Raw genomic sequence first — 26,412 nt, forward strand, 5'->3', positions numbered from 1 at the left:
AGAGCTTTGCCCCAGGGATGCCGGGAGAAGGAGCAGTTTACATCAAGGCACTTTTGTTCAGCTGAAAGGCGGGCGGCTTGACTGCAAATCGTGCAGAAGTTACAAGTGACCTTCAGCGCGTGGGAGTCCCACCCTCTCGCTTTGCAGGTGAGGCGGCTGCGCACAGAACGTGTTGGGACGCTCTGGAAGACCGAGGAAGCGTCAGTGGCAGAAACACAGCCGCAAGCGAGGTCTCCCCTTTCCCGCATTTAACGCGTGTATCGACCATCTATGACGATTGCTCATAAACTGTGTTGGTATTATTATTTCCCTCATACTGTGTACGTCTACAGATGGGCATTCTTCTCATGAGGGTGTTGGTTGTTTTTTAAAATGTAATTAATGTCAAGAATTGTTTTGAAGAGATTTTGTTAATGTATCACAGCATAAAAATCTTAGAGTGGCACGATCCTTCGCTTCTGGGGTGCAGTTTAATCACTCAAAACTTGATTCCTCCTCCTGGTATGCTATGTTTTATTACAAATAAATACAGTATCTCAATATCCTCCCCATCACTGATGAATACTTCTCTACCTAGAAAAATAATCAGTAGGATAGGCAAGACTCTGCCATTACAATGCTGAAAATTTGCCTTCAAGGGGCGCCTAGGTGGCTCAGTCGGTTAAGCATCCAAATTTGGTTCAGGTCATGACCTCGCGGTCTGTGGGTTCGAGCCCCGCGTCGGGCTCTGTGCTGACAGCTCAGAGCCTGGAGGCTGCTTCGGATTCTTTGTCTCCCTCTTTCTCTGTCCCTCCCCCACTCACCCTCCGTCTCTCAAACGTAAAAAAAATCGCCTTCAAGTACATCTATAGCATAAATACCACAAACATTATCCGAAACCAACTGGAAACCAAAACCAGCGGAACACACAGGTTAATGTCCTTTGCACAACAGCAGCAAGTATGTTTCCTTTTGAGGCATCTGACGCCGTATTTGCTTCCCAAGGAAAGAGTAGGGTGATCATCCTTTTATTACACACTTTAGAGAAAGGACTTTTACTTCTCTGGGTTGTTTTTTAACTTTCACTGATTCTTCTCTGGGTTAGGATCAGAGACTGACAGCAAGGTGCACAGCAGTTACCTGGCGACTGATAGTTTTTTTTCTGATTTCCACCGGGCACCTTTATCACAGTGTTCGAAGGGGCAACTGTTGTGCCAAAAAGGAACCTGACAATTGAAGAGTGGGATGGAAAAGCGGCGGGTGTGGAGAGCACAGGGACTTTACAGAAGCCTGCTTACCTTTCAGACAGAACTAAGAGCACCTGATTGTGACAACCTCCGGGAGAAGTTTCTGTAAGTGTCCTTCCCGCCAGTTAGAAAGAATACAAGTGGGTGCATTTCACTTCTTAGTGGAGTTCGGCTTGCCCAATTTGGGAAACACAGTTTCGAAAAGAGGGTGGAAACAATGAGGTGGGGTGTTTGGTAATTTAAGCTGTAATCTCGCAAAGGCCACGATGTAAGTTGCAAACGCAGTACTTACTTGGCTGTTGTTCTTTCATTTTACCCAGACCGCTCATTAGTGATACTGGCATGTAGGGTGGAACTTTCTGCTTAGTCACTTGGCTGTAAATTGTGCCCTGGAACTTGGATTTGCCGTGAAGGGGCAGGTAGGCGCCGCGGAGGAAAATGACGGAGTGGATGGAACTATTATTCCAGCGCCACCTGAAATCGTGGGCTCCTGGAGAAGCCCGGGGCGGGGAGGAGGGGGAAGGAAAGCATTTATGCCACAAACATTTCTTTAGTACAGGTACGCTAGGAAGATGCTGCTGAGATCGCTGCCTCTAAAACCAGCCTTTCGTGAGGCGTTCTTGGGGGGAGGGTGGGGCTTTTCAAACACTGGAATTCTTCACTTGGCTGGGGCTGTGATCTGTGGCTAGACAGTCTGGAGCATCGGGCTCCTCTGTGCTGGGGCCTTCCCCATCCGGACGCACCCCCCCCCCCCAAGGTAAGGAGGGGCCCGAGGTAACGCAGCCAGAGATCTGAGCACTTTCTGGTCACCGGTAGCTGCTTCTGCCCTGACTGCCGCTCTGCCCTCCACACCTGCGGGTGAGGAAGGTCTCCCCAGAGGGTGGGGAGTCTGCAGATCAGTCTTAAGACCCCAAGCCCACCAGCGCAGGGGAAGACATCCCCAACCCCCGGCCATCTTCCCCAGGAAGGCCAGCATTGAAAACGCGGTTAAAGTCACCACTGGCCTCTGGCTTGCTTCAATCTGGTGTCACAAAGCATCAGCGCTAACGTCGTACAAAGAACATTGGACTCCTTCCTTCCTTCCAGGATCCTGCTGTGAGGAAAAATGAAGGCTTCGACAGCAAACTGCTTTGCTCGAGTGGAAACTAGATTTGGAATTAGGCGTTGAGATAACTAAAGTCCATTTGCCTGCCTCCCTTTCCTCTGGTCACTTAGGTCACTACTCGAGACTGGGGGATCCAGGGAGACTAGGGAGGTTTTCTGTTCAGGGTGGTTAGGACTTTACAAAACTTTATGATCAGATGATTTTGTGAAATGTGAGCTCGAGTTTTATGGGGAAACCAATGGGCTCCCTCGTGGCCCTCTGCAAGGTTCACATTCACGTTATGCGAGTGTCCTGATTGGGAAAAAATGGGCACACAGGTGCCCACGGGCAGGAGGCTCTGGATAACTGTTAATTATAGAGAAACAGAGCAGAAAGCAAATTAAAATAAGCGAAAAAAAGAAAGAAAAAAAGAAAAGAAAAAGGAAGGAAAGGAAAATACTTTGAAGGCGCTTTTTCCATAGGAAAAAAATATTTTATTTTTTTAAGAACAAATTCAGTTTGAAACAGACGTGGAATGGGACCTCACGGATTCCGTTTCTGGGGGCTGACTGCAATGTGGAAGGAGGCTGGAAACCTAGGACAGGCCATTAAAATAAAATGAAGAAAGAACAAAAATATTTATAACTCAAGCATAATACTGTGTTACTTACAAATTGGACAACGAAATCTTAAATAAATATCCATGGTACATAATTACGGCACAAATATGCAGCAATTTGGCAACCTTTTATACCGTTTTTCTTTTCCTCATTACAGTGCAAAGGGGGGAAAGACACTGCCGTTTAACAAGCTGTAGCTAAATACATTGCAAAATTCAGATTTTATACAAAACATCTTGCTTAGACTTTATAAAAAACCAACATTGCTCTATGTACACAATCTGGGTAAGAAAAGCCATTTCTGTCTTGTTTTCATGTGTATTTTTATTAAAAAGGTGAATAAGGCTACTGTAACACCCCGAATCCATATACAGTAAAATCTGAACCCTATTTACAGCATCTTCAGTTAAACGTTATGGTGCAAATTCCAAAGTCAGGTGACTAGGGATGAGAATACAAGCAAGGCATTTACAGTAACTTTCCAAAGCGGCACCAACTTCAAATAAAGGGAGAGTTGGTAGATTGTCATATTCTGCACCAGACACAAAACAGACGCACAGAACACTTTTCCATTGGTTGCAGGTAACTCTTCATCGAATTCATCTGATTTTTCACAGTTTAGCATATAACCAAAAGGTAGCCAACCGATGAGACACATTTGATTTCATTAAAATCAGACTATTTCCCATGTTTCCCCTTCTTGCCCCTCTCCCCCATCCGAAAGGTAATTTTTGATGGCTTACAAGAAAATCTTGTACGAATGCACGTAAAGGAGAGGGTGGGGTGATGGAAAGAATTACATATGTACTGTGGCTGGTCACCATGGCAACCCTCCACAGAACTATGATATAGATATATATAATATATATTGTAGATATATATTATACATATATGTACACATGTATACCACTCACCCACTCACACACACACACACGCACTTTGGACCAACATCATTTTCAGGTTCAGGAAATAGAGAAGGAATAATTTCTGTGACAACTCATTTTTGCAGGCATTCACTGGAGGTCTGAGAACCTTAAAATGCTGTTGCTACATTTTTTTTTTCTCCCAATTCAGAAAGCAAAGTGTTACCATAGTAACGGGACTATGTTAAAGATGTCTATTTTGCATAGCACATAAAAAGTAGGTTTCCTGTTTACTCGTTTTGTTTCCCAAAAGGGAGGGGGCGGGGAGGGGGTGGGGGAAGGGGGCCGGAGCTAAACTTTCAGCCCTAAGCCCCCTCTGAGGGGACCCGGTGGATTTTAGCGAACACTTCAGCCATAAGGCAAGGGAATACACAACACAGAAATGAAATGCCGGAACATCTTGCCACTGTTAAATATACGATGCGGTAACATCCATTTCCTGGTATGCAGGGCTTGTATTTCCTAGTCTACGGTTACGTGAGATGCCTTCAGAGGACTGGGTTATTTTTGTATTTACTCCCGTTATTGTTATTTTTGGAGTGATGTTGTTTTTCCCAGATGGAGCTGTCCAATTTTTCTTTTTTTAAGCACTGAGCGTTGGGACCACGTAATTGCCACAAGTGAATTTCACGTCTTTCTGGTGTGATTTGTGTGCAATCTTAAAATATATATTAGTACAAATCTGTCAGTTTCTATCCCTTGTGTTCTATATACCTGTTATAAATACGTGCCATCTTCCTCCCCCCTCGACATCATGATTTATTTCCGTCTTAAGGACTCAAAGAAGTTCGCAGTATGCGTCACCTGGACACAGCCTGCGGGCTGTGGCCTTGCTCAGTACCTCCGCGTCCGCCCTTGCAGCCGGACAGGACAGCACCGCCATAAACCAAAGTGTCGTGAGGCTCAAGTGGGGGTGAGGGGGGAGGGCACTGAGGGGGGGGGTGGGGAATCTGACCTACCTTTCACATAGGAGAATGCCTCAATAACATGGATGATGATGGAATCACAGCCTGTTTGACCTTTGGCTTGTAAACTTCTAGGTCAGATCCGGCTCTCTGCTGTTCTCCTAAATGCTTTCCCTGTGTTTCATAAAATGTGATCAGTATAGCAGCTGAGTCTGCTTCAGACATCATCCAAAGCCGACCGACTCTCCTACAGCGCCGAGGCCGTGCGCCTTATTGCCAGTACGACAACAGTCCTGCCCAGATCTGTCATCGGCGGCCCTCCCGGCCCGCCCCTCTATGACAATGCCCCTTTGTCCTACCCAGCGGAGAGAGACTGTGCTCCTCCTGCGCGTTGCCATTTGATCGGCGGATCCCTTCCAAGGCGCCCCACCCCACCGCGTGCGTGGTGTCTCCTACTTGCCTCTTAAAACCTCAGCCAACCAAAGTGCTGTGCTACCTAATTGGGGTTCCCCCTCGACTTTCTGCTCCCGACGCACCAGCAGCAGCGTTGAACTGCATTTGCAGACAGCCCTCCCCACCCCCACCCCCCATCCCGGCCCGCCCCCTTCCATGAGCTCCTGGTCTTTCTGGTCTTCCGCAGCTGAAGGCTCCTTAGTAGCAGACGCAATTTCTAGAAGTGTAGGACCCATCGGCTCCAGCTGCCGTGGCGCGGGGGCAGGAGACTCCCAAGGTGAGTGTGCCAGCAGTGATGCGGGGTGTGGAGTGAGGGGCTCACGCTGCGGGGCCCCGGAGGTCGGCAGGGGTGTGTGCAACGGTGAGGACTGGGCGCGGGACCTCTGAAAGCCTCCCCCAGCCAGAGGTCTGTGTGACAAGTCCGGACGCTCCTCGGGAGGGACGCCCAAGGCAGAAGGCGGCGTTTCCAGGCCCCGCGGCCCCCGGAGGACACCTGCCCGGGATGCTCACGGCTCGCCCAGTCCCCCCCACGCCCGCTGCCGCTCTGTCGCCCTCGGCTTCCTGCAGGCCCAGGTGACCGCGGCACATGGCTTGGAGGTGGAGGGGGGAGGCGGGCGCTGCGGTCCCATCGGGCACCTTCCACGCCAGTCTCCCGGCCGGCGGTGGGCGTCTGTCTTCACCGCGGTCCGGGCGCTACAGACTAGGTAAGCTGTCCAACTCAACAGGGCTCTTCCGAGAAGGAGTGCTCCCTCTCCCCCGCCGTGCTCCGGTCCATTCGAGACACGGGGGGGTCATCAAACCCTCCTCGGGGCGGTGGCGGGACAGTGGGCTTCCTCCGGGAAAGCGAAGGCACCGCCGCGTCTCAGACCTTGTAGTAAATGTTCGCCGGGCTCTGGGGAGGCATCTCCTGGACTATGTACACGGGGTGCCCGTAGTCCCCGCTGACCTTCTCGTAGTGGGGGCAGAACACACTGTCCGCAGTCCTCAGCGGGATGATAATGTCACTGGGCTCCGAGCCGCTGTTGTTGCCGCTGCGCTTGGGGGTGGCCAGCGTGCTGAGCGACAGCGTGGCCGTGTGCTGCGGCGAGTGCTTCCTGTGTCTCCTCCGGTACTTGAGCAGGAGCACCACCAGCGTGATGATGATGACGATGAAGATGATGCATCCTGAAGCAATCCCTGCGAATAAGGCCACTTCGGAACCGAGGATGTTGTTCCCCGAATGCCCGGCACTGCTGCCGTCTGTGCTGGAACCTGCGGCCGGGGACGGAAAGGAGCAGCCCAGTTACTGCTGTCCCTGCTCGGATGGCAGCCCCCCAGCCTCGGTTCCCGGCCGCGCACACCCGGCAGGACGCGGCGATCGCCCCAAAAGGGGACGCGGACGGGACCCGGGCTCGCCGGCCGCTCTCAACCACAGGTGTCCCCATCCGTCCACCCTTGGGGACAGGAGGGGACAGGCTCCCACGCTTCCGCCCCAGGTCCTAAACCGCCGCCAGCCACAGCAGGTGGACACAAAGGAAGCGGCCACCTCTGGGGCCAGGGCTGACTGCCGTGCGCTGCCCCCCTTGCCCCTCTGGGCGCCGGCCTTCCCGAGCATCTCCCGCCGCCTGCTTTCTATAGACAAGCCCTGCCTGCTGCGCGCTGAGGGGACCCTGGGGCCCTGGGAACACATGCCGCTCGTAACTCGCTTGTATTATTTGGTTTACACCTAAAATATATTGGGAAGGCAGCAGAAACACTCACGCTGAACACGCTGCCAACCCAAATGGGAAGCACTAAAAACTTGCCTGGCATCATTAGATTATCCATTTATCGGAGTGACACAAGAATTTGACACATCTTGCCATTGAAAATTAGAAACAACAGCCTCCCTCCATGATGCTTGTAAAGCGGGGGAAGTGGCCTGCAGATGCTGACTGCACATGCCACCAACAGGCACGCTGGTCCCTCACACGAGACTGCTGACGTCGGGGAGCAGCTACCGTACAGAAATGTCATTAGCGTGGAAATAAATACGTAGCTATCTGCTCAAGGACCGGTACGAAAATGAAATTCAGTGGCGGCCAACTTTATCCTGTATTCTAAACTTCAGCCAGTGATCCGACTGGTATTTTATTTTACGCTGAAAATGTGAAACAAAAATGTCAACAGTAACCACTCGAAGAACACGGCATTATGCGATATTTTAAGATGCCACCACCTAAAATGTAGAGGAGGATCAATCAGGCTCTTTGTGGATCAGACATAATTAGGCGAGGGATTAGAACATTAATTACATACATGTGAATATCGGCTCTACGCTACTGTTGCAACAGGCACGATTAAGTGTCTCCAATAAAAATAACTTTGGTCTGAGTGAGTAGTGCTCATAATTGGCACTTGCATCTGATAAATTCTACTCTTCTGAATGGGAAACTTCCGTGGGAAGGCGCAATTCTGTTCTTATCGAGCCGTTAATAACAAGTACCTGCGAGCAAAGGTTACTGACTTGGGGAACTACAAGTTAATCCCACTAGTATCCAAGGGCTTGGACTCTGTTCTGCCTCTTGCTCACGGGACCCACGGACGCATCCACACACACTCACGCTGCCATACCTGGATTTGGTTTGACAAAGGGACTTGTCGTTGAACTTCTTCCATTTGTACCGGCTTCTAGTTCTGGGCGTCGTGTCGGATCATTATGCCTGGTTGACCCAGCGGAACTCGCATCTATACGAGGAACAAATGATTACTTATAGCCCAGACACCTAATGAGATCTAGCTCTAAGAACTGCCGCGTGTCAATCTCAAGAGGCACAGACAGCAATGAACGTGAGATTCTTTATGCAAAGTGCTGTGACATACAAGAATAGAGTTCTCCTTTTAAAATGGAACGGTGGTACTACTTATGTCAGAGGTTCAGATCGTGAGGCCATCTGTGGAAACTATAGGGATTCTTGCATTTGGCACGCAGAGCATTGCAGATGACATTTCAATTTAAATGAGCAAGTTGACTGACTACTATAACAATTTCTAATTAGAAGAATAAATCTTTCTGCACAATAGGTTATCTGTGTGGGAAAAGGCTCAGTGAACTAGTCTTCTGTACTCGAGATGCAGAAATGGGCCAAGTGGCAGAAACCTAAGTTTTCACTCCGGGTAGTGTAATTTTTTTGAACCAAAGAGGTGTTTTGCTTTTAATAAGAAAAAAAAAAAAAAAAAAGTGTGTATAGAGATACACGTACACACATATATGGCAATGGACGTTGTACCTGGCTGACCTTAACTGTGAGAAGAAACTCCAATAAAAGAAGTTTGTTACACCAACTTGAGGAAATCTGTCAGTGGCTCAAGGTGCAGAGAAAGATGTGCTTTCGAAACTAGGCTACGAGTGCGTGAAGGTGGGCGTTCATGGCATTGGTGCCACACTTGTTGGGGACTCAACCAGATTATGGTGGCTTCATGGAGCAGACGGTCTTTACCTTGTCCAACTTTCATGAGGATCTTCATGGCTCTTGTCTGGCACACCCCTCCCTCCTGGTTATCCAGGCCCTCCAAAGACCCATTTGATGTAGCTGATTAAAAATAAAATGGACAAAACAAAAAAATAAAGAAAAATCAGGAAATCAATAAGCCAAGTTTACATGAACATGAAATGTCTGAAAACAATTTGAAAAATAAGAATTCACTCTTAGTCACAAGTTTTCGGAAAGTATGGGATGCTGAAAGCCAAAAAATAAAAAATAAAGAAAATAAAGAAAAATGGATCCTGTCAACACCGCTGCACGTGTGCTATCTGGTTTCAAGTTTACTTAAGCGCTTTCTCCTTCCTTCAGAATCAACTGATTTAGGGTCAGTCCATACATAAAAGGGACAGGACCTTCCAAAAAGCTTACTATTTCAGGGTCGGCCTCAAAAGAGCAAAGTAGTTAATACAGTAACTTTAAAATGTGGTAATCATCGCACAACACCTGTTTCCTCTACTACAGATTTCCTGCTTCGAGAACAATTAGCTCGATGCTCCCTGTTTGCCAAGCATCCAAGTTCGGTAAACACTAAAAGAGGAGACTCCCACACCCCCTCCTTTTCTTTCCCCGCCTTATGTGAGATGAAGAAGTATGTTAGGATTCAGGTCTTCCACTTCTGAAGTTTTCTCTCCATCATTTTGCACTGGACTGGAAATAATAAGTGTGTTATCATTATCAAGACCGACCTTAGACTCTTCAACCAAGCTACCTGCTGGAGCACAGCTTGACCGACAGAGGGGACCACACGCGCCCTCTGCTCTGTCAGGGCCCTGGGGCAACCCTGGGGTATGAGGGGAGATTGTGCAGTACCCACTTGCCTCCTCTTTAGCTCGATTCCCTTCCCATTTCAAGAGGGAGGAGGAAGGACAGGACATTTGACCACTGTCAGTACTTTTAAACAAACAGCCTATGCTCCACTGTGTGTAAACACGTTGCTGTTGCGTCTCCTTAGGACGGTGAGTTCTCTGAATAGCGTTGTGACTAAAGCTGTAAAAAGACTGCCAGGTACTTTGCTAAGGAAGAGGACTTAAATTGCAGGTCAAGTTCCAGAAGAAAAAGAAGGTGGAGGGTGCTAGACGTTTCCATTCTTCCAAAGTTCAAGGGGCAAGGAACAGAAGTGTTTCATATACATTTCTGTGCGGTAAATCATTCTCTACTTTGATTATCAAAGGCTGGTCTACTAACACTGTACTTTTCAAGGCACGGAAACAGGGACAGAGTTTCTGGTAAAAATACATCCAAAGGCACTCTTTCAATGGGTTGTTTGTTTTCCAAATGGTGGACCGGCCAGCAAGGTCTACATGCACACATAGAAATACGTGGGCTACAGAGTTACAACTTTTACTTTCACTGCTTTGAAAAACAATGGCTGCTTCTTGTGTGTATAAATATCTCTGTGCTTATCTGAGTGCTTCCTTAAAGTTTACAGTCTTACAATCAGACCTCACTCCTCCGCTGACACTGGTGCCGAGTTCCTCCTGGGAAAATGGGCAAAATGGCCATAATCATTCTGGGGGTAAAAAGTAGACAGTCTCCTCTTGTAGATTGTTGAGAAAATGTTTGGCAGAGAAGTTAAAACAAATACCTAAAAACTTTACATGCCTCTGTGAATCTAATAAAAAAAAAACAATCGTTTTTTCCTTCCCCATTTCTCCACCCGCTTTCTCTTTTCCCTCCTCCAGACAGTTTCCTAAATATCGAAGTGTCCTTTCCTCCCAAAGCCATGAAACAGTGTGGCTGTCTACGTGCAGGCACTGTTTGAGGGCAGGTGCAGAACAATGCTATCATCTCTATTTAATCTTTCTCAAAAATTAGGATATGTTTTCATGTAGAAACCCTGGAAAGCTGAGGTCTAGCCAATGGCTTCAGAAGTTTACTTAATTCAAATGGAGTCTCAATGTTTTCTATGCTGTAGGCACATGAATGCACTTTCATGCAAAAGTGCACCCAAATGCACAGCGAAATGACCTCTTTCTGACTAACGGCTTAACAAATATGTTAAAAATACGATCTGAAGGGTGGTGCACAGAAGAGGCAGGGGTGGGGTGGGGTGGGTAGAGCTTTGTTTGTTTGAACCTGGAGGTCAAAAGGTCAAAGATTCAGATCTGAAGGAGAAAACACAATGAATACCAGAATGGGTAAGACAAGACGTGGTAGAGAAGAGTCACCCTGGAACAGAATTCAAACCTGCGTCCTCCAAGATAAAAGCTTCTGACTGCTTCTACCAAGTCCATTTGGAAGCAGGAGGGCTGCACCTCATTTGGGTGATTTTTTCTTTTGATTTTAATTTGTAGGTCACCGCCCTTTCTGAATACCAATGCTTCCGTGCAGAGTGCTTGTGGGTGTGCCCTGAATGCTGTCCAAGTGACCCCCAAATGTAGAGAGCTCCAAGAATTCAAATTAAACTGCAATCTGTAATTTAGCATCCACAGACTGTAAGATGGTAGGAGGAAAACCGTGTAGCCGGAGAATGAATCTGCTCTCCATTTTTAACAGTCGAAACTTTTTTTTAATTCCTTGAGGGAGGAAGAGCCTTCAAGCCCTGAGCTGCACAGAGGGAAATGGGAGCTTGTGCCTTTGCCTGGTTCTTGGAGATCAGAGGCCGATGCTGGTTTGGCGGCGGTGGGGGTGAAGGGGGAGGATGGGCCAAGAGGGAGAACACTGTGATGTGCATTCCAGACGCTTGCTTTGTTCCCCTTTAAGTCAACTTGCAAGTTGCAAAGGTGACTGGAAGATATTGGAAAATTCATTACTAACGTTAACACAGCATCCCAGATACCTGGTTGTTTAAAAAGGGAATGAACTATAAAATACAGCTGGATGTTTGCTGTGAAGGAGTTTTGCCCTGCCGTATGGTAGCCATGACCCGAGCGGTCCCAGAAAGCCTGGTTGGAAGATGTCAGCAACCAACTGAAGCTTCAGAAGGTTAGCTTTCTAGCAAGCATAGAATAATTTAGAGTGACTTGAACTTACTTTATATTTGATTCTGTAATGAAAATTACCCTCACTCTTCCCTATGACCTCCTCAGCAGGAAGTGTAGGGAGCATCATTCTCATTCTAGTGGTCCTCCTGTCCCATGCCTTGAGCAAGGACACTGACAAGTGTCCTGTCCTGCTAGCACCTCCTTATGGCAGTCAGCTCTGAAATAAAGCCACAAGATTAATCCTCTGAAGGCATAGTAGTGGCTCACTCTGAAAGACAAGAAAGTGCTAATGCTTGGGGAGAAAATCTAATTCCATTTCAGGAGACAATTTGGCAATATTTTTTATTGTTGATCTGAATGTATTAGGAATTTTTGACTTAGAGAGAGGGTAAAAATAAATTGCTACCTCATTATCCTTCGCTTTTCTTTGTATCTACCAACATTATCTAATGCTGCCACAATTATAGTATTCCTAAATAGATGAAATTGCATTTAATCATTTGGAGACAGAAAAAATAACCCTGTTATACCTAAGCTTTTAGTGCCCATTTTTTTGTTCTTGGTCTAGAGAAAATATAGACTTTATAAAATTAAAAATTACTAAGCAAAGTTTCTCCATCCAGTTAGAAAATGGGCTTAATAAAGATACATGGGCATTTTATAGCCTGCTTTTAAAGGCTTCTGCTTCAGGGATCTAATTGCATGTAGTAAGTATACTGAAATTACCAGATTGTTCCCCTGGGGCCTGATTTCCAGTGGGTGGAGATCATTACTCAGCAAAAAAGTACCCCGAGTTCTCACTGCCTAAAAGTTCTTCACATCTGAAAACTGCACTGCCCCACATCTGTGGCTTCCCATGAATTTGCACAGGGACCTATATCTGCAGCTCCTACTCCCTGAGAATGGTACACTGGTTATCCAGGGAGAAAAAAGAGAACCGGTGAATAAAACAGACTAAAGGGGCAAGAATCTTTCTGGCCGTGTTTTCTAGACTGTGCCCACAAAGAGGAAGTAAGAGTGCATTTTAACATGTCTTCATCTGATGGCCACTGCCCCACGCCCCGGGAGGCTCCACTCTGTGGCACTGGCTTTGGGCGGTTTTCAGTCTATCACTTCGGTAACCTTGTGCTAATCAGATGGAGGAGTCACTGCTGGGTTGGTACCGTTATATGGGTCTCATTCACAAGGAGGTCAGGAAGGAGGGCAGCACAAAAAAAGTCTGCAGGATAATATAACATCACTAGGAAGGAATTCTTGGCTATTCTGGAAAGGATGAAAAAACACACTCATACTATGCAGGTGATTTCAAACTATTCTCAAATGTAGCTTCCTGGGATGGGGCAGGGAATGGACGGACACTCAAAAGCAAACCTTTTTATCCACTTTATCAAAGCAGTCTACCAAAGGAGAGATAGATAATAAGCGCAGAGGATCAGGAAAGCCACAGAGATCAGTTTCCTAATAAGAATAGAAACTATAATGTATATAAAGCTGCACATATTTGCTCTTACTTGATGATGAAACAAATAGCACTTTGTGACAACTCTCTATCAATATCATCCTCTTTGCACAACTCTCTTCCATGCATGTCATGATACGCTGGCCCTGGTAATTCTGACTTCTTAGGGCCGGTCTTCCTGCACGTGGGTCTTTCTCCTTAAGCTCAACACAGACTCAGAAGAACCAGAAGCCTATCACCTGACAATCCGAGGAACCCAAAGCAGCAGAATCAAGTAGGAAACAGAGAAAGCCATGACCTTCAAATAAACATGATACACAAACAAGCTTACTGTCTTCTACCAGGGCTTGCAATTCTTGGAACGTCTAAAGGCTAAAAAAGCTGGAGTGAGATGTGTAGGTTGAAAACTAAGGAACCCGATAAAAATGTAATCGATGACTGTGAACATATAAACCCGGGAAACTTAGAGCATTGTCCTTAACACCCTGACAGCAATTCAAAGTCAGAATGTCTAGTATCAAAACAGTGATTTAATTTCTAGATCTCAAGGTAGTTCAATGCCTTGGATATCACAAGGGTCCTTTCAGATACTGAGAAGAAAGATTCTAAACATGGACATGATAGAGTTCAGTGAGTGCCAAAAATAAATGCCTTTTTCTGTAATTAATAAAAACTTCTGAAACAGAAACAACTGTATAATGTGCCAAAAGGAAGGAGAAAACATCCCTTTTTCTAGCTTCTTTTCACGTGTTTTTCTTTGTGGATTTATAGTGTAAGAAATGAGGAATGTGTCATCATCAGTTTCCAAGGGCTTCGTTATTTCTCCTTGCCAGAACGTTCAAGAAAATTCAGCATGATTTCAAGGCAAATGGCATTTCATCCCATAATACCAAATTTGCCTTATCTTTGCTATATAAATAAATGCTTCTTAAAATGGCCTCAATTTGAAGAAAAAAAAAATACAAAGGAAGATATTTTCAAAGTGAAATATACATCCACAAAAAAGGTTGCTTTTTTTTTTTTTTTTTTTTTTTTTTTTTTTTTTTAATCTCTACTTGATGTGACAGCTCTCACGGGCATTTGATTAGCTGATTTTTACTGTGTGGGGAACAGTTCACAGTTCAAACACTGTATAAGCTACTAGTGAGGTAGGATGTGTGTGTTTCTCCCCCAAGGAAACATTGTTCCAGTATGATAAGAAGAATCACTTGAATTAAAACCACATCACTGTGGTTGTGTTTTGAAATTTTAAGGCAGTAAATCATGCATTAAGAATTAATAACTGGCTTAGCCCCAGTGACTTCTACCCAACACAATTAATTAGTTTCTCTGCTAGACAGAACGATTTGGAAAAATGAATTTAAAAAGGGAGTCACAACTTAGACCCTCCCTCTTGTATTCTAGCATTAAAATAGGAGTGAAAATACCAGGTATCAAATTTAAATGGATGCTCTTGAATAAAACAGTATAATTTTATTTCCTTAGTTTCAAATGTTCATCATGAACAATGATAGGATATTCTATTGACAGCTCAGGAAAAAGAGGTGGTTTTAAAAATGTGTTAACAACCTTGAAACAGCTTAGTAAACTTTGTGTGTTCACTAGAAGATTTAATGACCGATATTGCCACTTTATATTAATTTGGGGGGAAGAGGGGAGGTAAGAGGTTACTACGTAAACTGAGTATGAAGGTGCCAGTGTATTTATTATATCTCGTATCTCATATACCGCATGAGACTTGGACACTGAGGGAGGTCAACCTATTGAGAGAATCGTAACAGCATAGAGTCATCATATCTAGAACATAAGAAATCCTATCACAGCTTACTCAGAAAATCTTTTAACCATCAAGAACTGTATACAAAGATCAAGTTAGTGGCAATCATGAAAGATGCTAAGAGCCAGTTAGTTACCTTTGAGAACACAGTCCCGAAGAGTCACTGATTACATATGACCAGACTGAAAAGGAGAAGCAGCGACCATGTGTGAGTGTGCGTGTGGGTGCGTGCATGCATGTGCTAGTGCATACATAAGGGGTATATGTTAGTGAAAGGAATACCCTCCGGGTTCCAGCAGTGTACTGACGTTTTTCTGACAAAGATCAAACAGTCCCAGCAATAAATTAAGTGTCCGTATTTTTACTAAAGGCCCACTAACCACATGAGACTGATTATGGGGTTGTTTACTCTGTTTCCCCTTAAAAATACTGCCTCCAACACCTTAGTGCCTTGATTTTTAATGGAGAATTCTGTGGAGAGAAAACACCCCTTTCTAGGTCTAGGATTTTATGGCTAAAAGCTAGGATGATTTATGTATGGAATCTTTCATTAGGTAAAAAAAAAGTTTCAATAAGATCTCAGAAAACAAGTTTTCATTTAGGTATGCTTTAAGGGGATTTATCTTATTGTCACAACAATTCAGACAAAGTTAACTTTCTAAGGATGTGTCAGTCAACAGTAAAATTACCTTTATACACGAGAGTCAACCTGAATATGGGCCAAAACCCACTGAAAGGAATTATGTCTTATTTATTTTTTAAAAGTTTATTGATTTATTTGAGGGGGGAAGGGCACCAAGAGGGAGAGAGAGCGAGCGAGCGAGAGAGAAAGAGAGAGAGAGAATCCCAAGAAGGCTCTGCACTGTCAGCACAGAGCCTGACACATGGCTTGGAACTCACAAACTGTGAGATCATGACCTACGTGAAATCAAGAGTCGGATGCTCAAATGACTGAGCCACCCAAGCACCCTAGGAATTGTTTTAAAAATAGGTGGCCAGGGGGCACCTGGGTGGCTCAGTTGGTTGAGTGTCTGACTCTTGATTTTGGCTCAGGTCATGACCTCACGGTTTGATAGTGTGAGCCCCACATCAGACTCTATGCTGAAAGTGTGGAGCTGCTTGGGATTCTCTTCTTCCTCTCTTTGCCCCTCCCCTACTCACTCTCTCTCTCTCTTTCAGAATACATAAAATAAACTTTAAAAAAAAAAGTGGCCAGATACCCATTTCAATAGACTGACCAAAACTCAAGTTAAAAAAAAAAAAAATGGCAAGAATGATATAAGAGTTCAAAAGATAAAACATTATTCCCGGTTGCCTACATTAGCCTTACTTAAGCACTCAGATTTGTAAAACTGAGAACTCCCGGTCAAGACACTGTGATATCATCTCATCCAAACATTCTGAACCGTGGAGACGCATGTGTTTGAGTGAATTATTTCTAGCCCACAATCCGCTGCCCACTCCTGGGTTTTTGACAGTCTTAATCATTAAGGCATCTGTGTGGAGATATGGAAATGTCTAGATCGCAAAGGGTCGGAGTACAGAGTTCATGGTGGGGAGGGCGCACCTCCCCCCAACTTCTTGCTCATTCTACTGTCACTAATCGGATGCAATGATATTAATGGCCCAGTAATTGGGAGTCTGCAGCACTGAAGTGGAAAACATCCATCTGAGGCAGAGTTCATCTCTGGGTGGTAAGACTTCACTAGTGACTGAATTAATGTTTGCTGACAGTTTAGAATATAGCCCTGCGGATGAGAGAATGTGCCCCTCTCCATGGCACACGCGTTTAGATGGACGTGATGTTATTTGCTTTGACCATCTAGAGACCGCTGGTAACCCCAATAAAGTGCCCTGTCTGAATCTGCCCTACACCTGAACCTTATTCCATTCAGGGAACACGTTCTATACTCTGGGAATCCAGAGCAATTTTCCACATGTTTGCTTCAATAAAAGAACACCTTCGTCTCTTGGTTCAACATCAGGAACAATGAGACTAGGCTACTTCACTGATGCAAAAAGCTGTTTTCAAAGCAGAGCTGTTGTTAGTAACACACAGCCTGGCTCCCTCCGTAATGTAATCAATTATGTTTCTTCCAGAGGTGCTGCACACCCACCCATCCACCCACCCTCCATCCATCTGTCCGTCCGTCCATCCATCCACACTGCAGCACTTGTACTTGACTAAGAAAATTTAAAGTCTCATTGCCTCTATTTGTATATTTGAGAAATTAAAAAATTTTGTAATTTTACTATTTAGCAACTTTCCATTGAGGGGCACAGCGGCAAAGTCTGATTTGATTAACAAACGGAACTGACAGGGTGCCTGGGTGGCTCAGTCGGTTAAGCGTCCCACTCTTGATTTTGGCTCAGGTCATGGTCTCACGGTCTGTGGGATCGAGCCCCGTGTCGGGCTCTGTGCTGACAGCGCAGAACCTGCTCGGGGCTCTCTCTCTCCCTCTCTCTGACCCTACCGTACTCAACGCGCATGCACTTGTGCTCTCAAAAGAAATAAACTTCTTAAAGAAAAGGAATGGAGTTGATTAAAAGATCTACAAACAAAGAGGCCACGTGGAAGAATTGACACACTGTTATTACAGCCGCCTTTTCTCACTGGCCCTTTTTCCTTTCCTATTGCTCATGGGATGGTCTTTGTTCAACTCTGGGGCCTATGATGGAAGTTAGTTCTAGTCACACGACAGACCACAGGGCACAGGCCCTACACGTTTGAACAAGCACAGAGATCGTTCGGTATCTGGATCGTGCGAGCTTCTTGGTACCGCTATGTGCCATGTGCACACATGCCCTCTCTCTACTGTCCCTGTGTATGTGGCGTGCACACAGGCATAGTCTCTTTACAGTGCGTGTGATGGCACGCGTACATGTAAGACCTTTCCTCTCACTAGGCGAGAGACCCAGGAGCACCGTCGCGGACCAATGACGCTGGTCTAAGGCCCCCCAGCCCTGGTCTGAGTTTGGACTCTGGCATTTCATGGCCTTGGGAACTGCCCATACCATTGAGGAAGTACTCATACTTTCCAACCTCTGGTTTTCTCATGGCGATAAACATTTCTCTGCCGCGTTGTTTCTGAGACTGCAAAGTGACACAGTATGTGAAGCCACAACGCTTTCCTTTATGCGACCAAACACCTGGCCAGGGATCTCAGAATTCGGGGAACAATTGTACGACTCATAGGAACTGCACAGGTTTTCTCAAAGTGATTTTTTTTTTTTTAATGCCTGTCTAAGCCTCTTGGCTATTTTTAAAAGTGCTTTAGTTTGCTTTAAATTTTGATCTTCAAGGTGAATATTTAAAGGCTATTAAGAAACTCGTTCTCTCTCATGCTTGTATTAGGTCTCCAGTATTACTCAGTTATTTATAAGGCTAAGTGAACTTTCAAAAAGCTATAAATACAGGTGTTAGATATTAACATGCATTTTATGAAACTGTAAAGGCAGTTTTATTCTGAGCGATTCTTAAAGAATTCCACTTTTCACATGGAATCTTCTCATCTGCTCTTGTTCTGCTTATTTTGCACATGAGGTTTTTCAGCGTCTACCACCCCCCCACCCCCACCCCCTTCAACGCCTTCCCATTGCTTTAAGAGTCGGTTGTCTTTTTCTTCCCTTAGTGGTTTTTGGGGGTAAGGAATAGTGTTCACAGGACTCTCTCTGTCTAGCTTAAATGAGATAACCTGTCACGCCTGCCCAGGTGACACCACTGGATGTGAACGGAGTCCCATTCCATGCTAGCCCTGTCCTTCTGCACCCTGGGGGATCCATCGGGATAATTATCCCAACGGCCATGACTCCATCAGGCCCATGAGCCCAAAGTTTCTCAGCACAATGTCCAGTTAAGCAGAAGCTGAGACTTTATTCCTCAAGTGCAAAGAACGTGAGCTTTGTTCGTCTGAAATCCAACAAGGAGTCTTACTGATACATTCTGGAAGAGCCTTCAGTACAGTCAGAAGACGATTTCACATTATGTTAAAAAATAATAGAAACAACACTTCTAATTATCCGGCTAATGAAATACCTTTCCCAGCCTGTCTCAGTGACAAGGCAGCCCTGACACCCTTCTCTCTAGGAGGATACTTATACCACGTTAGAATGTTGCCGAAATTATCAATAAAAACACAGCGTTTCCTTTGTGTGGCAGGGAACTGAGACAAAGCCCTGGCAAGGTTGGGGAAATGCAAGTAGAGAAACGATTCCATGGACAGAACAGTCCTCCCGCTCTGTCTCTTCTGGGTCTTACAGAGGATCTGCTAACAAGCTCAGGCAATTCCACCAACAGAAAGATACAGAAATGCATGTTTCTTCGGAAAGGAAGCCCAGAGACAAAAGAACTTTTATGACACTCCAACAAGACGAAGAGAAGAGATCTTATAATTAAGTTACGCAGCATTCCTGAAACTTGTAAACTCTCTGGAGTTTCATTTTATGGATGGTTTGCAAATAACTTATACTTTGTTAGCACATCTTCCCCACCCGCTAGCTTGCAGGAAAGCCTGGCTTCGCCCTTGGGCTCCTGCCTCACACACTCTGCTCCAAGGGGACCCCATGGGTTGTACTTACTGGGAGCCAACCTTGGAAATGAGCACTTTATATAGATCATGCATTTCAATTCCTGTGACCCTGCGCAGGCAGATACAGTCAGCATCCCCAGTGCACAGATGAAGAGACTAGGGCAGAGGGTGGTTAAGTTACCCGCTGAAGGGCATTCAAGAACCCACATCTGTCTGACTCCAGACGCACACCCACCAAGCTGATCTGTTGCTCTACGTGGCATGTGTAGATAATCCTCCAGACACCCAAGGGTCTGATGGACAGTCTATTACAAAGATGACAGTTGTAGGGGCGCCTGGGTGGCTCAGTCGGTTGGGCGTCCAACTTCGGCTCAGGTCATGATCTCACAGTTCGTGGGTTCGAGCCCCGCGTTGGGCTCTGTGCTGACGGCTCAGAGTGTGGAGCCTACTTCGGATTCTGTGTCTCCCCCTCTCTCTGCCCTTCCCCTGCTCACGCTCTGTGTCTCTCTGCCTCTCAATAATAAATATTTAAAAAAAAATTAAAAAAAAACAAAAACAAAAAACAAAAATGACAGTTGTAGGTTAGAAATAAATGTGTTTAAATGCTGGAATTTGGCAATTATATACAAGGTATAAAGATAAATCCTCACCCCAAAGTCAGGGGCTTGAGTGACAGGCTGATACGATCATGTCACTAAACTTGATGGAAGCATAGCTTTTGCTACGTTTATCATATAAAATAATTCATGAAAGAAAACCCATAATCATTTTACACAGACCACACATTCTCACAGAGCTGAAAAGAAATCTACATGTACAAGGATATTCGAAAGTTCCCACAACTTTTGTGCTGGCGAAAGGTTACGGTACACCCAGTATATTTTAGTGTCAGCTGCCAGACCTACTATTCCCCGAAATAAAGAAGTATGTCGAAAACCCAAAGGGAAAACAAACCCAAAAGGAAGACAAATATAATGAATATAAATACAAATGTAATAAATGCAGGAAATGGAATCTGCTGTTCCCCTGCTTTGATTTCTTTAAGGACAGTATTCTGTTATATTTGTATGTAAGCATTTTGATTTATTTTGCAATTTTGCTCAGAAGTGAAGTCTATGCCTAAAAAATAGCAAGCAAAGCTGACTGTGGAACCTTCCAATTTTATATGCTCTGATTTAAAAAAAAAAAAAATTGCTTTAGAGAACTAAACCAATGGCCTAGGAAATGGTGACTCCTTCAGACTTGTCTACTGCTCCCTAAGGAAGACCTTCCCAAGGCAAAGAAAGGGAGAGGCAGCTTTGGGAAGGACCGCTGTGAGTACGGCAGGGTGGACGTTAAAGAACGACCTTTGATCAAACCATCGTTGGAAATGACGACTTTCAGACTATTCCACAAGTCCAAATCTTGGCTACGGATGTGAAGTAAAACATCGTGAAAGTTACATAAGGCCAAACTGGGGCAGGGGTGGGGGTGGGGGGGGCTCGCACACGTGGTCTTTGTCACACGGCTCTGCTGCGGCCACTGTTCACTTAAAAAGTATTAACACAGCGGCACTCACTCGTCATTCATGTCTGACTCACATAATTTTGGAGGTGGGGTGAGAACCTCTTTGTAGGTATTTTGCAAGGTCCTGTGCTGAGCCTGGATAACCAACCTGTGGAACCTTCGTGAAGTCGGATGTGGCCTAGGGCCAGAAAACTGCTGACTCATTCGGCTCTGGGTTGTCATCTCTAAAAAGAAATTGGAAGCCAAGCACAGAGAGTATCTACAAGAAAAGTCTAGAACACAAATATGGATGAAGGCTGAGAATACAGTCAGGGAGGTTTTCCTTCTGCATTAATTGGACTGTTTACCAACAAGATAGAGCTTCCCTTAAAAATGCACACTTGAAAACAGATGGTTATTTCACAAACTTTAAAAAATGTTAAAGGCAAAATAAAAGTATAGGTTACACAAAATAACGCGTACTATGCTTTTAAGGCAATTGAGACTCGGAATGTAACTGGGGTGCCTGGGGGGTTTGGTCGGTGATGGGGGTCCAACTTCAGCTCAGGCCATGATCTCTCAGTTTTTGAGTTTGAGCCCTATGTCAGGATCTGTGCTGACGGTTTGGAGCCTGGAGCCTGCTTCGGATTCCGTGTCTCCCTTTCCCCCCTCCCCCATTTGTGGTCTCTCTCTCTCTCTCTCTCTCTCAAATTGAATAAAACATTAAAAAAAAAAAAAGAATATGAATGTGATAAAGAATAGGGGGCTTTTTCAGACCAAGTGGCAATAACACCCCCCTTTTGAGTCATTTAAGATTAGGAGATTTTTTGATGCAAATTAGGCCCAAGGCTAATTACTGAAATAGGTCACTTGAAAAAGTCAATTCTAAACATTTAGAAAACCCACATATATCATTTTGCCACATGTCAAAGCAAATAATCATCTATGAGAAGAACTAATGAGGAAGCGTATCATTTTGTCACTTCCTAAGGGAATTTAGTGGATACTTGGTAGGTTTAAAAATACACATCCAATTAAGAATTAATATTTACTTCTAAAACTCCAAAGGCTGGTGACTACATTCTATATCCGGTAACACTGTAAATCATATTAAGTGTCTTTAAAGAATTCATAGCAGATCCCGTCCATTTCTGTTGGAGGAAAGGCACGTGGACAAGAGACCCTACCCTGGATGTGTGTTTCCAGCCCTAAGATGGTTTGGAACTGCAGCCCTCCATCATGGGCCATAACAACAACAATAAAGGAACATTCTAGAAAACAAATCAAAATTCAAAGAAATAAAGGGACTTTCTCCTTAAGCACAGGCGGCAGGACTGGAACCCAGGTCTCTGGGCTGCTGGTGCAGTGCTCCTGGAATCAGTTTACCTAGGGAATTAGCCAACACCTCAGGACCCCACGGGCAATCTGGACCCGTCCCCTCTGCGGTAACTCGACTCCCAACTATCCCTTTCCTTTTCCTTCCCCTGAAAAGGAACCACACACAACGGTGATGGTGTTAACACTACTACTCTTAGTTATGAAGGTTCTGAGACACTAAGATTTGGAGCTGAACACACTGTCCACATGACAGCATCCTCCACACCAACATTATTCACTGTCTCAAAGTGAACCGATGACCTGAAGTGTCAAAAATACATTTGTAAAGCTGAGTACTTTCCAGCCCGCTATCTTGACTGGTGCTATTTTAAGTCGAGTGGGACTCCTGGGTGTGTGTGAGTGATCGTTGGAGGTGGAAATCAGTGACTTCTAAAAATCCTGAAATTCTTGAAGAAGCCATGGAAAGTCAGCACGAACTTTTTAAACTATTTTAAAATGTGTGCCTCTCATCTCTCACCTTCTTTCCTGGGAAAGCTGTCTATCCATGACCTCTGCTGTGGGGGTGGGATAAGAAATGAGCTTCTGGCTTTTCCCAAGTCTCTGCAGTGCCTTTCTGTGTGTGCGACTTGACAGGAGTCCCTCAGCTGCCTAGTGAGGGACAGTCCCCCAGGTTGGCCTCTCAGCCCCAGGCCCTTTCCCCAGGACCCCCCCACAACCACCCAGTGCCAGCGCTCAAACAGCCTCTCACGGGTTCCCACTGGAAACCCTTCACTCTATTTTAAGAAAGATTCTTTTATCCCAGGCTACCATGTGGTTTTATACAGCGAAACTTAACTCTGAGGCGAGTCCTGGAGGCCAGTGTAGCTCAGCTACCTGCTACTGAAGTTAATGATGAGTTTTTATCAAAAGAAAAACAGTAAGAGATACCATGGTTGCATAGATTAATAGTATAATTTTAAATTAAACTGTGCTTCTAATGTTTGTTTTTGAGAGAGAGAGAGAGAGAGAGAGAGCGCAAGCAAACATGAGCTGGGGAGGGGCAGAGAGAGAGGGAGACACAGAATCCGAAGCAAGCTCCAGGCTCTGAGCTGTCAGCACAGAGCCCAACGCAGGGCTTGAACTCACAAACTGTGAGATCATGACCTGAGCCCCCAGGAGCCCCTAGACTGCTTCTAAATACACACCTGTCATGTGTTGATGCCAATACCAAGCACGCAGTGTTTGTGTTCCCACCTCGGACCTCAGACTGAAGGCTAAATCCCACCACGTGTGCTGAAATCCCACCTGTGCTCAGGGGGGGATGCAGAATGTACAGAGCCATCTTTATGAAGTCATCATTGAAAATAAGGGGGCAAAATCTGGGTCTGTTGGCTTATCTCCATGGAAGAGCCAGCTCATGGACTTGGGCTGCACACACAGTTCTAGTGACAACTCAGGAGCAGCGGGCACTCAACGGTGCCCCCTCTCAGGCACTGCACCTGCCCTCTCCCACCTCCTCTGGGCACCAGCCTTCTGTGTGAATTCATCTGAGGTAAGTTTCGGTTCCCTGCACTAAAACATTAGGGTCCTTGGTAAACAGTCTTTAAAAGTATTTTTTTTTTTAATTTTTGAAAGCTTATTTATGTATTAGTTTGAGAGAGAGAGAGAGTGCAAGTGGGGAGGGGCAGAGAGAGAGAGAGAGAGAGAGAGAGAGAGAGAGAGAATCTCAAGCAGGCCCCATGCTGTCAGCACAGAGCCCGATGCAGGACTTGAACTCATGAACTGTGAGATCATGACCTGAGCTGAAGTTGGACGCCTAACGAAGCCACCCAGCTGCCCCGTGAAAAAGTCTTTAAAATAAATAAATAAATAAATAAATAAATAAATAAATAAATAAATACGTAAACTGCTAGACTTCCAATAGCTCCATTTATGTTACCTAATAACTTTTATATTTTCAAAGATTTCTCTATTGTTTTGTATCATTTACCACCCCACCTGCTTGTTTCTTCCATCGGAATGCTTTTATTTTCATTTTATGATAATCATTCTTTGAAATCTATAATTTACCCCCTTTCCTTTCTTCATGGTACTTACTCTTGATAAGCTACTCTCTGGGTGTCACACTGGCTTAAAGATAGGCTTTTAGTCTCTAGTGTTTCAGGTTTGCACAAAGGACAGGATAATTAGACGGCTATGACCATCTTCATTTTAATAACTAACGTGGTAAAAACTAGTGTACTCTTGAGTACCAAGTAAGTCAGGGAGTTACTGACTTTGCACACTAAAGAGTGAGTGGCCGGCAGATTGAGAAAGCCAGTTTCAATGGGATCGAGAGAAGATGGTGGGCGTGCCCAGCGGAGAGCAGTTCTGCATTCCCTGACGGACTGAAGCGTGGTGACAAGCGAGCAGACGTGCGACCCAGCTCTGAGCAGAGCTTTAAACCAAAGAAATTAAGAAAAACATATTTCATTGCTTGAGTGATATAACCAGCTAACTAACCTCAGTCACCCAGATTGCACTATGACAAAATCCTGGGCCGGGAACAATCCTGCCTTTGTGCCAACATGCAATCTGCCCCTAGGGGGCATGTGTTTGGATGTGTGCCGCCTCGGCCTTCACAGCTTCATGAAGGGAGTGCTAGTTCAGATGCGACCCAAAGGATACACAGTATGTTTCCTGAAACAATATGTCATTTTACTATGTAGATAGAAAAAAACAAACCAAAACAAAACTAATTCATTGAAGAAACCCAAGTTTTTGTCTTATTCTTCTAATCGTGGTTTGCCTAAAACACCCTTCCTTTGAATCTGGGAGTCCCATGCGGAAAGGGTACCATCATCCCACCTTGTTTATTGTTGAATCCCTAGTGCTATGCAGTTTCTGGTGCAGAGTAAATACTAAATGCATGAATGAACAGATGAATGGATGGTTGGATGGATGGATGGATGGATGGATGGGTGGATGAAGAGAAAAGTCATTGCACAAGATTTACCTATCAGATCTCACCAATGGTCCTTAAAAATGTTTTTGTCAGTAGAGATGCTGAGAATATTCATATATATCCATTTATTTCAATACTATAAAAAGTCTAGGAGGTTTTTTTCCTCTTTGGGTATTTATATTATCGAGTACTAGGAGTATAGGGTCCCTCATTCAATTAAGGTTTCTTTAAAAATGGACAATTTTCAGCAAAGATTCTCACCAAATTATTTGCCATAATAACACTTAAAAAAATTGATACAAACCTATTTAGCTTATCCTATATTCTGTAAAATAAATGAATACAATTATACTTACATATAATGTAATAATCTCTGTTCTTCTGAAATTCTAGACCCCAGAGGTTAGGGCTGAACTCTTGAAACTTGATGGTGAATTTTACATCTTGGTCTGGTCTGGCACAGTTGAGAAGAGGGGTATTTTCCTTCTTAATAGTGCATCGATCTGCTTGCTCTTTATCAACCATATAAACTTTATAATATTCATACTGGCCAACAGTTTTAGAGTCCACTTTGGGGCAAATAATATCCAATTTGTCTCCTATCTGTGGGTATAGTACCAGTCCTTGTCCAGGTAGAAATCTAAAAGCATTAAAAAGAAAAAAAAAAAAAAAAGCCACTGAGTTGATAAACATGAACAGTATTCACAATAATTACAATACAGCCACGCAAGGCCAGTAATTCCAAAGCATACTTTTATAAATCCACATTTGTATTCATCCAAAGTATCTTAGTTCAGATCATCACGGGGTGAATGTATTTAGGAACCAAGCTTTAAAGAAAAACAGTCAAAAAGAAACCACTCTCCTTACTCCCGAGTAGGATCAGTCAACCTCCTGACACTTCTTTTTACCACCTCCTCGCTTGTAATATTTCAGGACTCCTTTGTATAACTTCACAATAACTTTTCCTCGGTGGTGAGTCACACCTTCACACCTGTTTGTTATTTTTTAAACCATCGGCAGCTTTAGTTTATTGGGCATGCCACAGAAAGATGGCAGGGATTCCAGGGAACAGTGGGTGCACTCACACTCTGTTGTCCTGTTAGTTTCCATTTGCTGTTGATGTTAATTAACAGACAAGTTTCATCAAGAATGTTTCAAATTACTTATCGTAATTAGTGAGCCACTGATCAAACAATGGGGTTTTTATTACACCGAACAAAAGAACTGTCTTACAAACCCATAAAAGATAACCAGAAGTAA

At 44.7% G+C, this 26,412-nt stretch overlaps 1 protein-coding gene across 1 annotated transcript in view; it reads right to left on the reverse strand.

Moving 5' to 3' along the window:
• Window positions 1-5,355: 5,355 nt before the first annotated feature.
• The window catches only part of EFNB2 (ephrin B2), a 42,462-nt gene continuing 21,405 nt past the window's right edge, over window positions 5,356-26,412 (reverse strand). The window contains exons 2-5 of the mRNA XM_047085740.1: window positions 25,506-25,789; window positions 8,670-8,762; window positions 7,804-7,917; window positions 5,356-6,462 (exon numbers count right to left, since the gene is read on the reverse strand). Coding sequence (XP_046941696.1) covers window positions 6,074-6,462; window positions 7,804-7,917; window positions 8,670-8,762; window positions 25,506-25,789 — 880 coding nt within the window. The 3' untranslated portion in view covers window positions 5,356-6,073. The remainder of the gene's footprint in view (window positions 6,463-7,803; window positions 7,918-8,669; window positions 8,763-25,505; window positions 25,790-26,412) is intronic.

This window comes from Lynx rufus, unplaced genomic scaffold (genome assembly GCF_022079265.1).
Source record: "Lynx rufus isolate CCGP_SWC_20201006 ecotype Redwood Valley unplaced genomic scaffold, mLynRuf1.p SCAF_1, whole genome shotgun sequence".
Taxonomy (NCBI): Eukaryota; Metazoa; Chordata; class Mammalia; order Carnivora; family Felidae; genus Lynx; species Lynx rufus.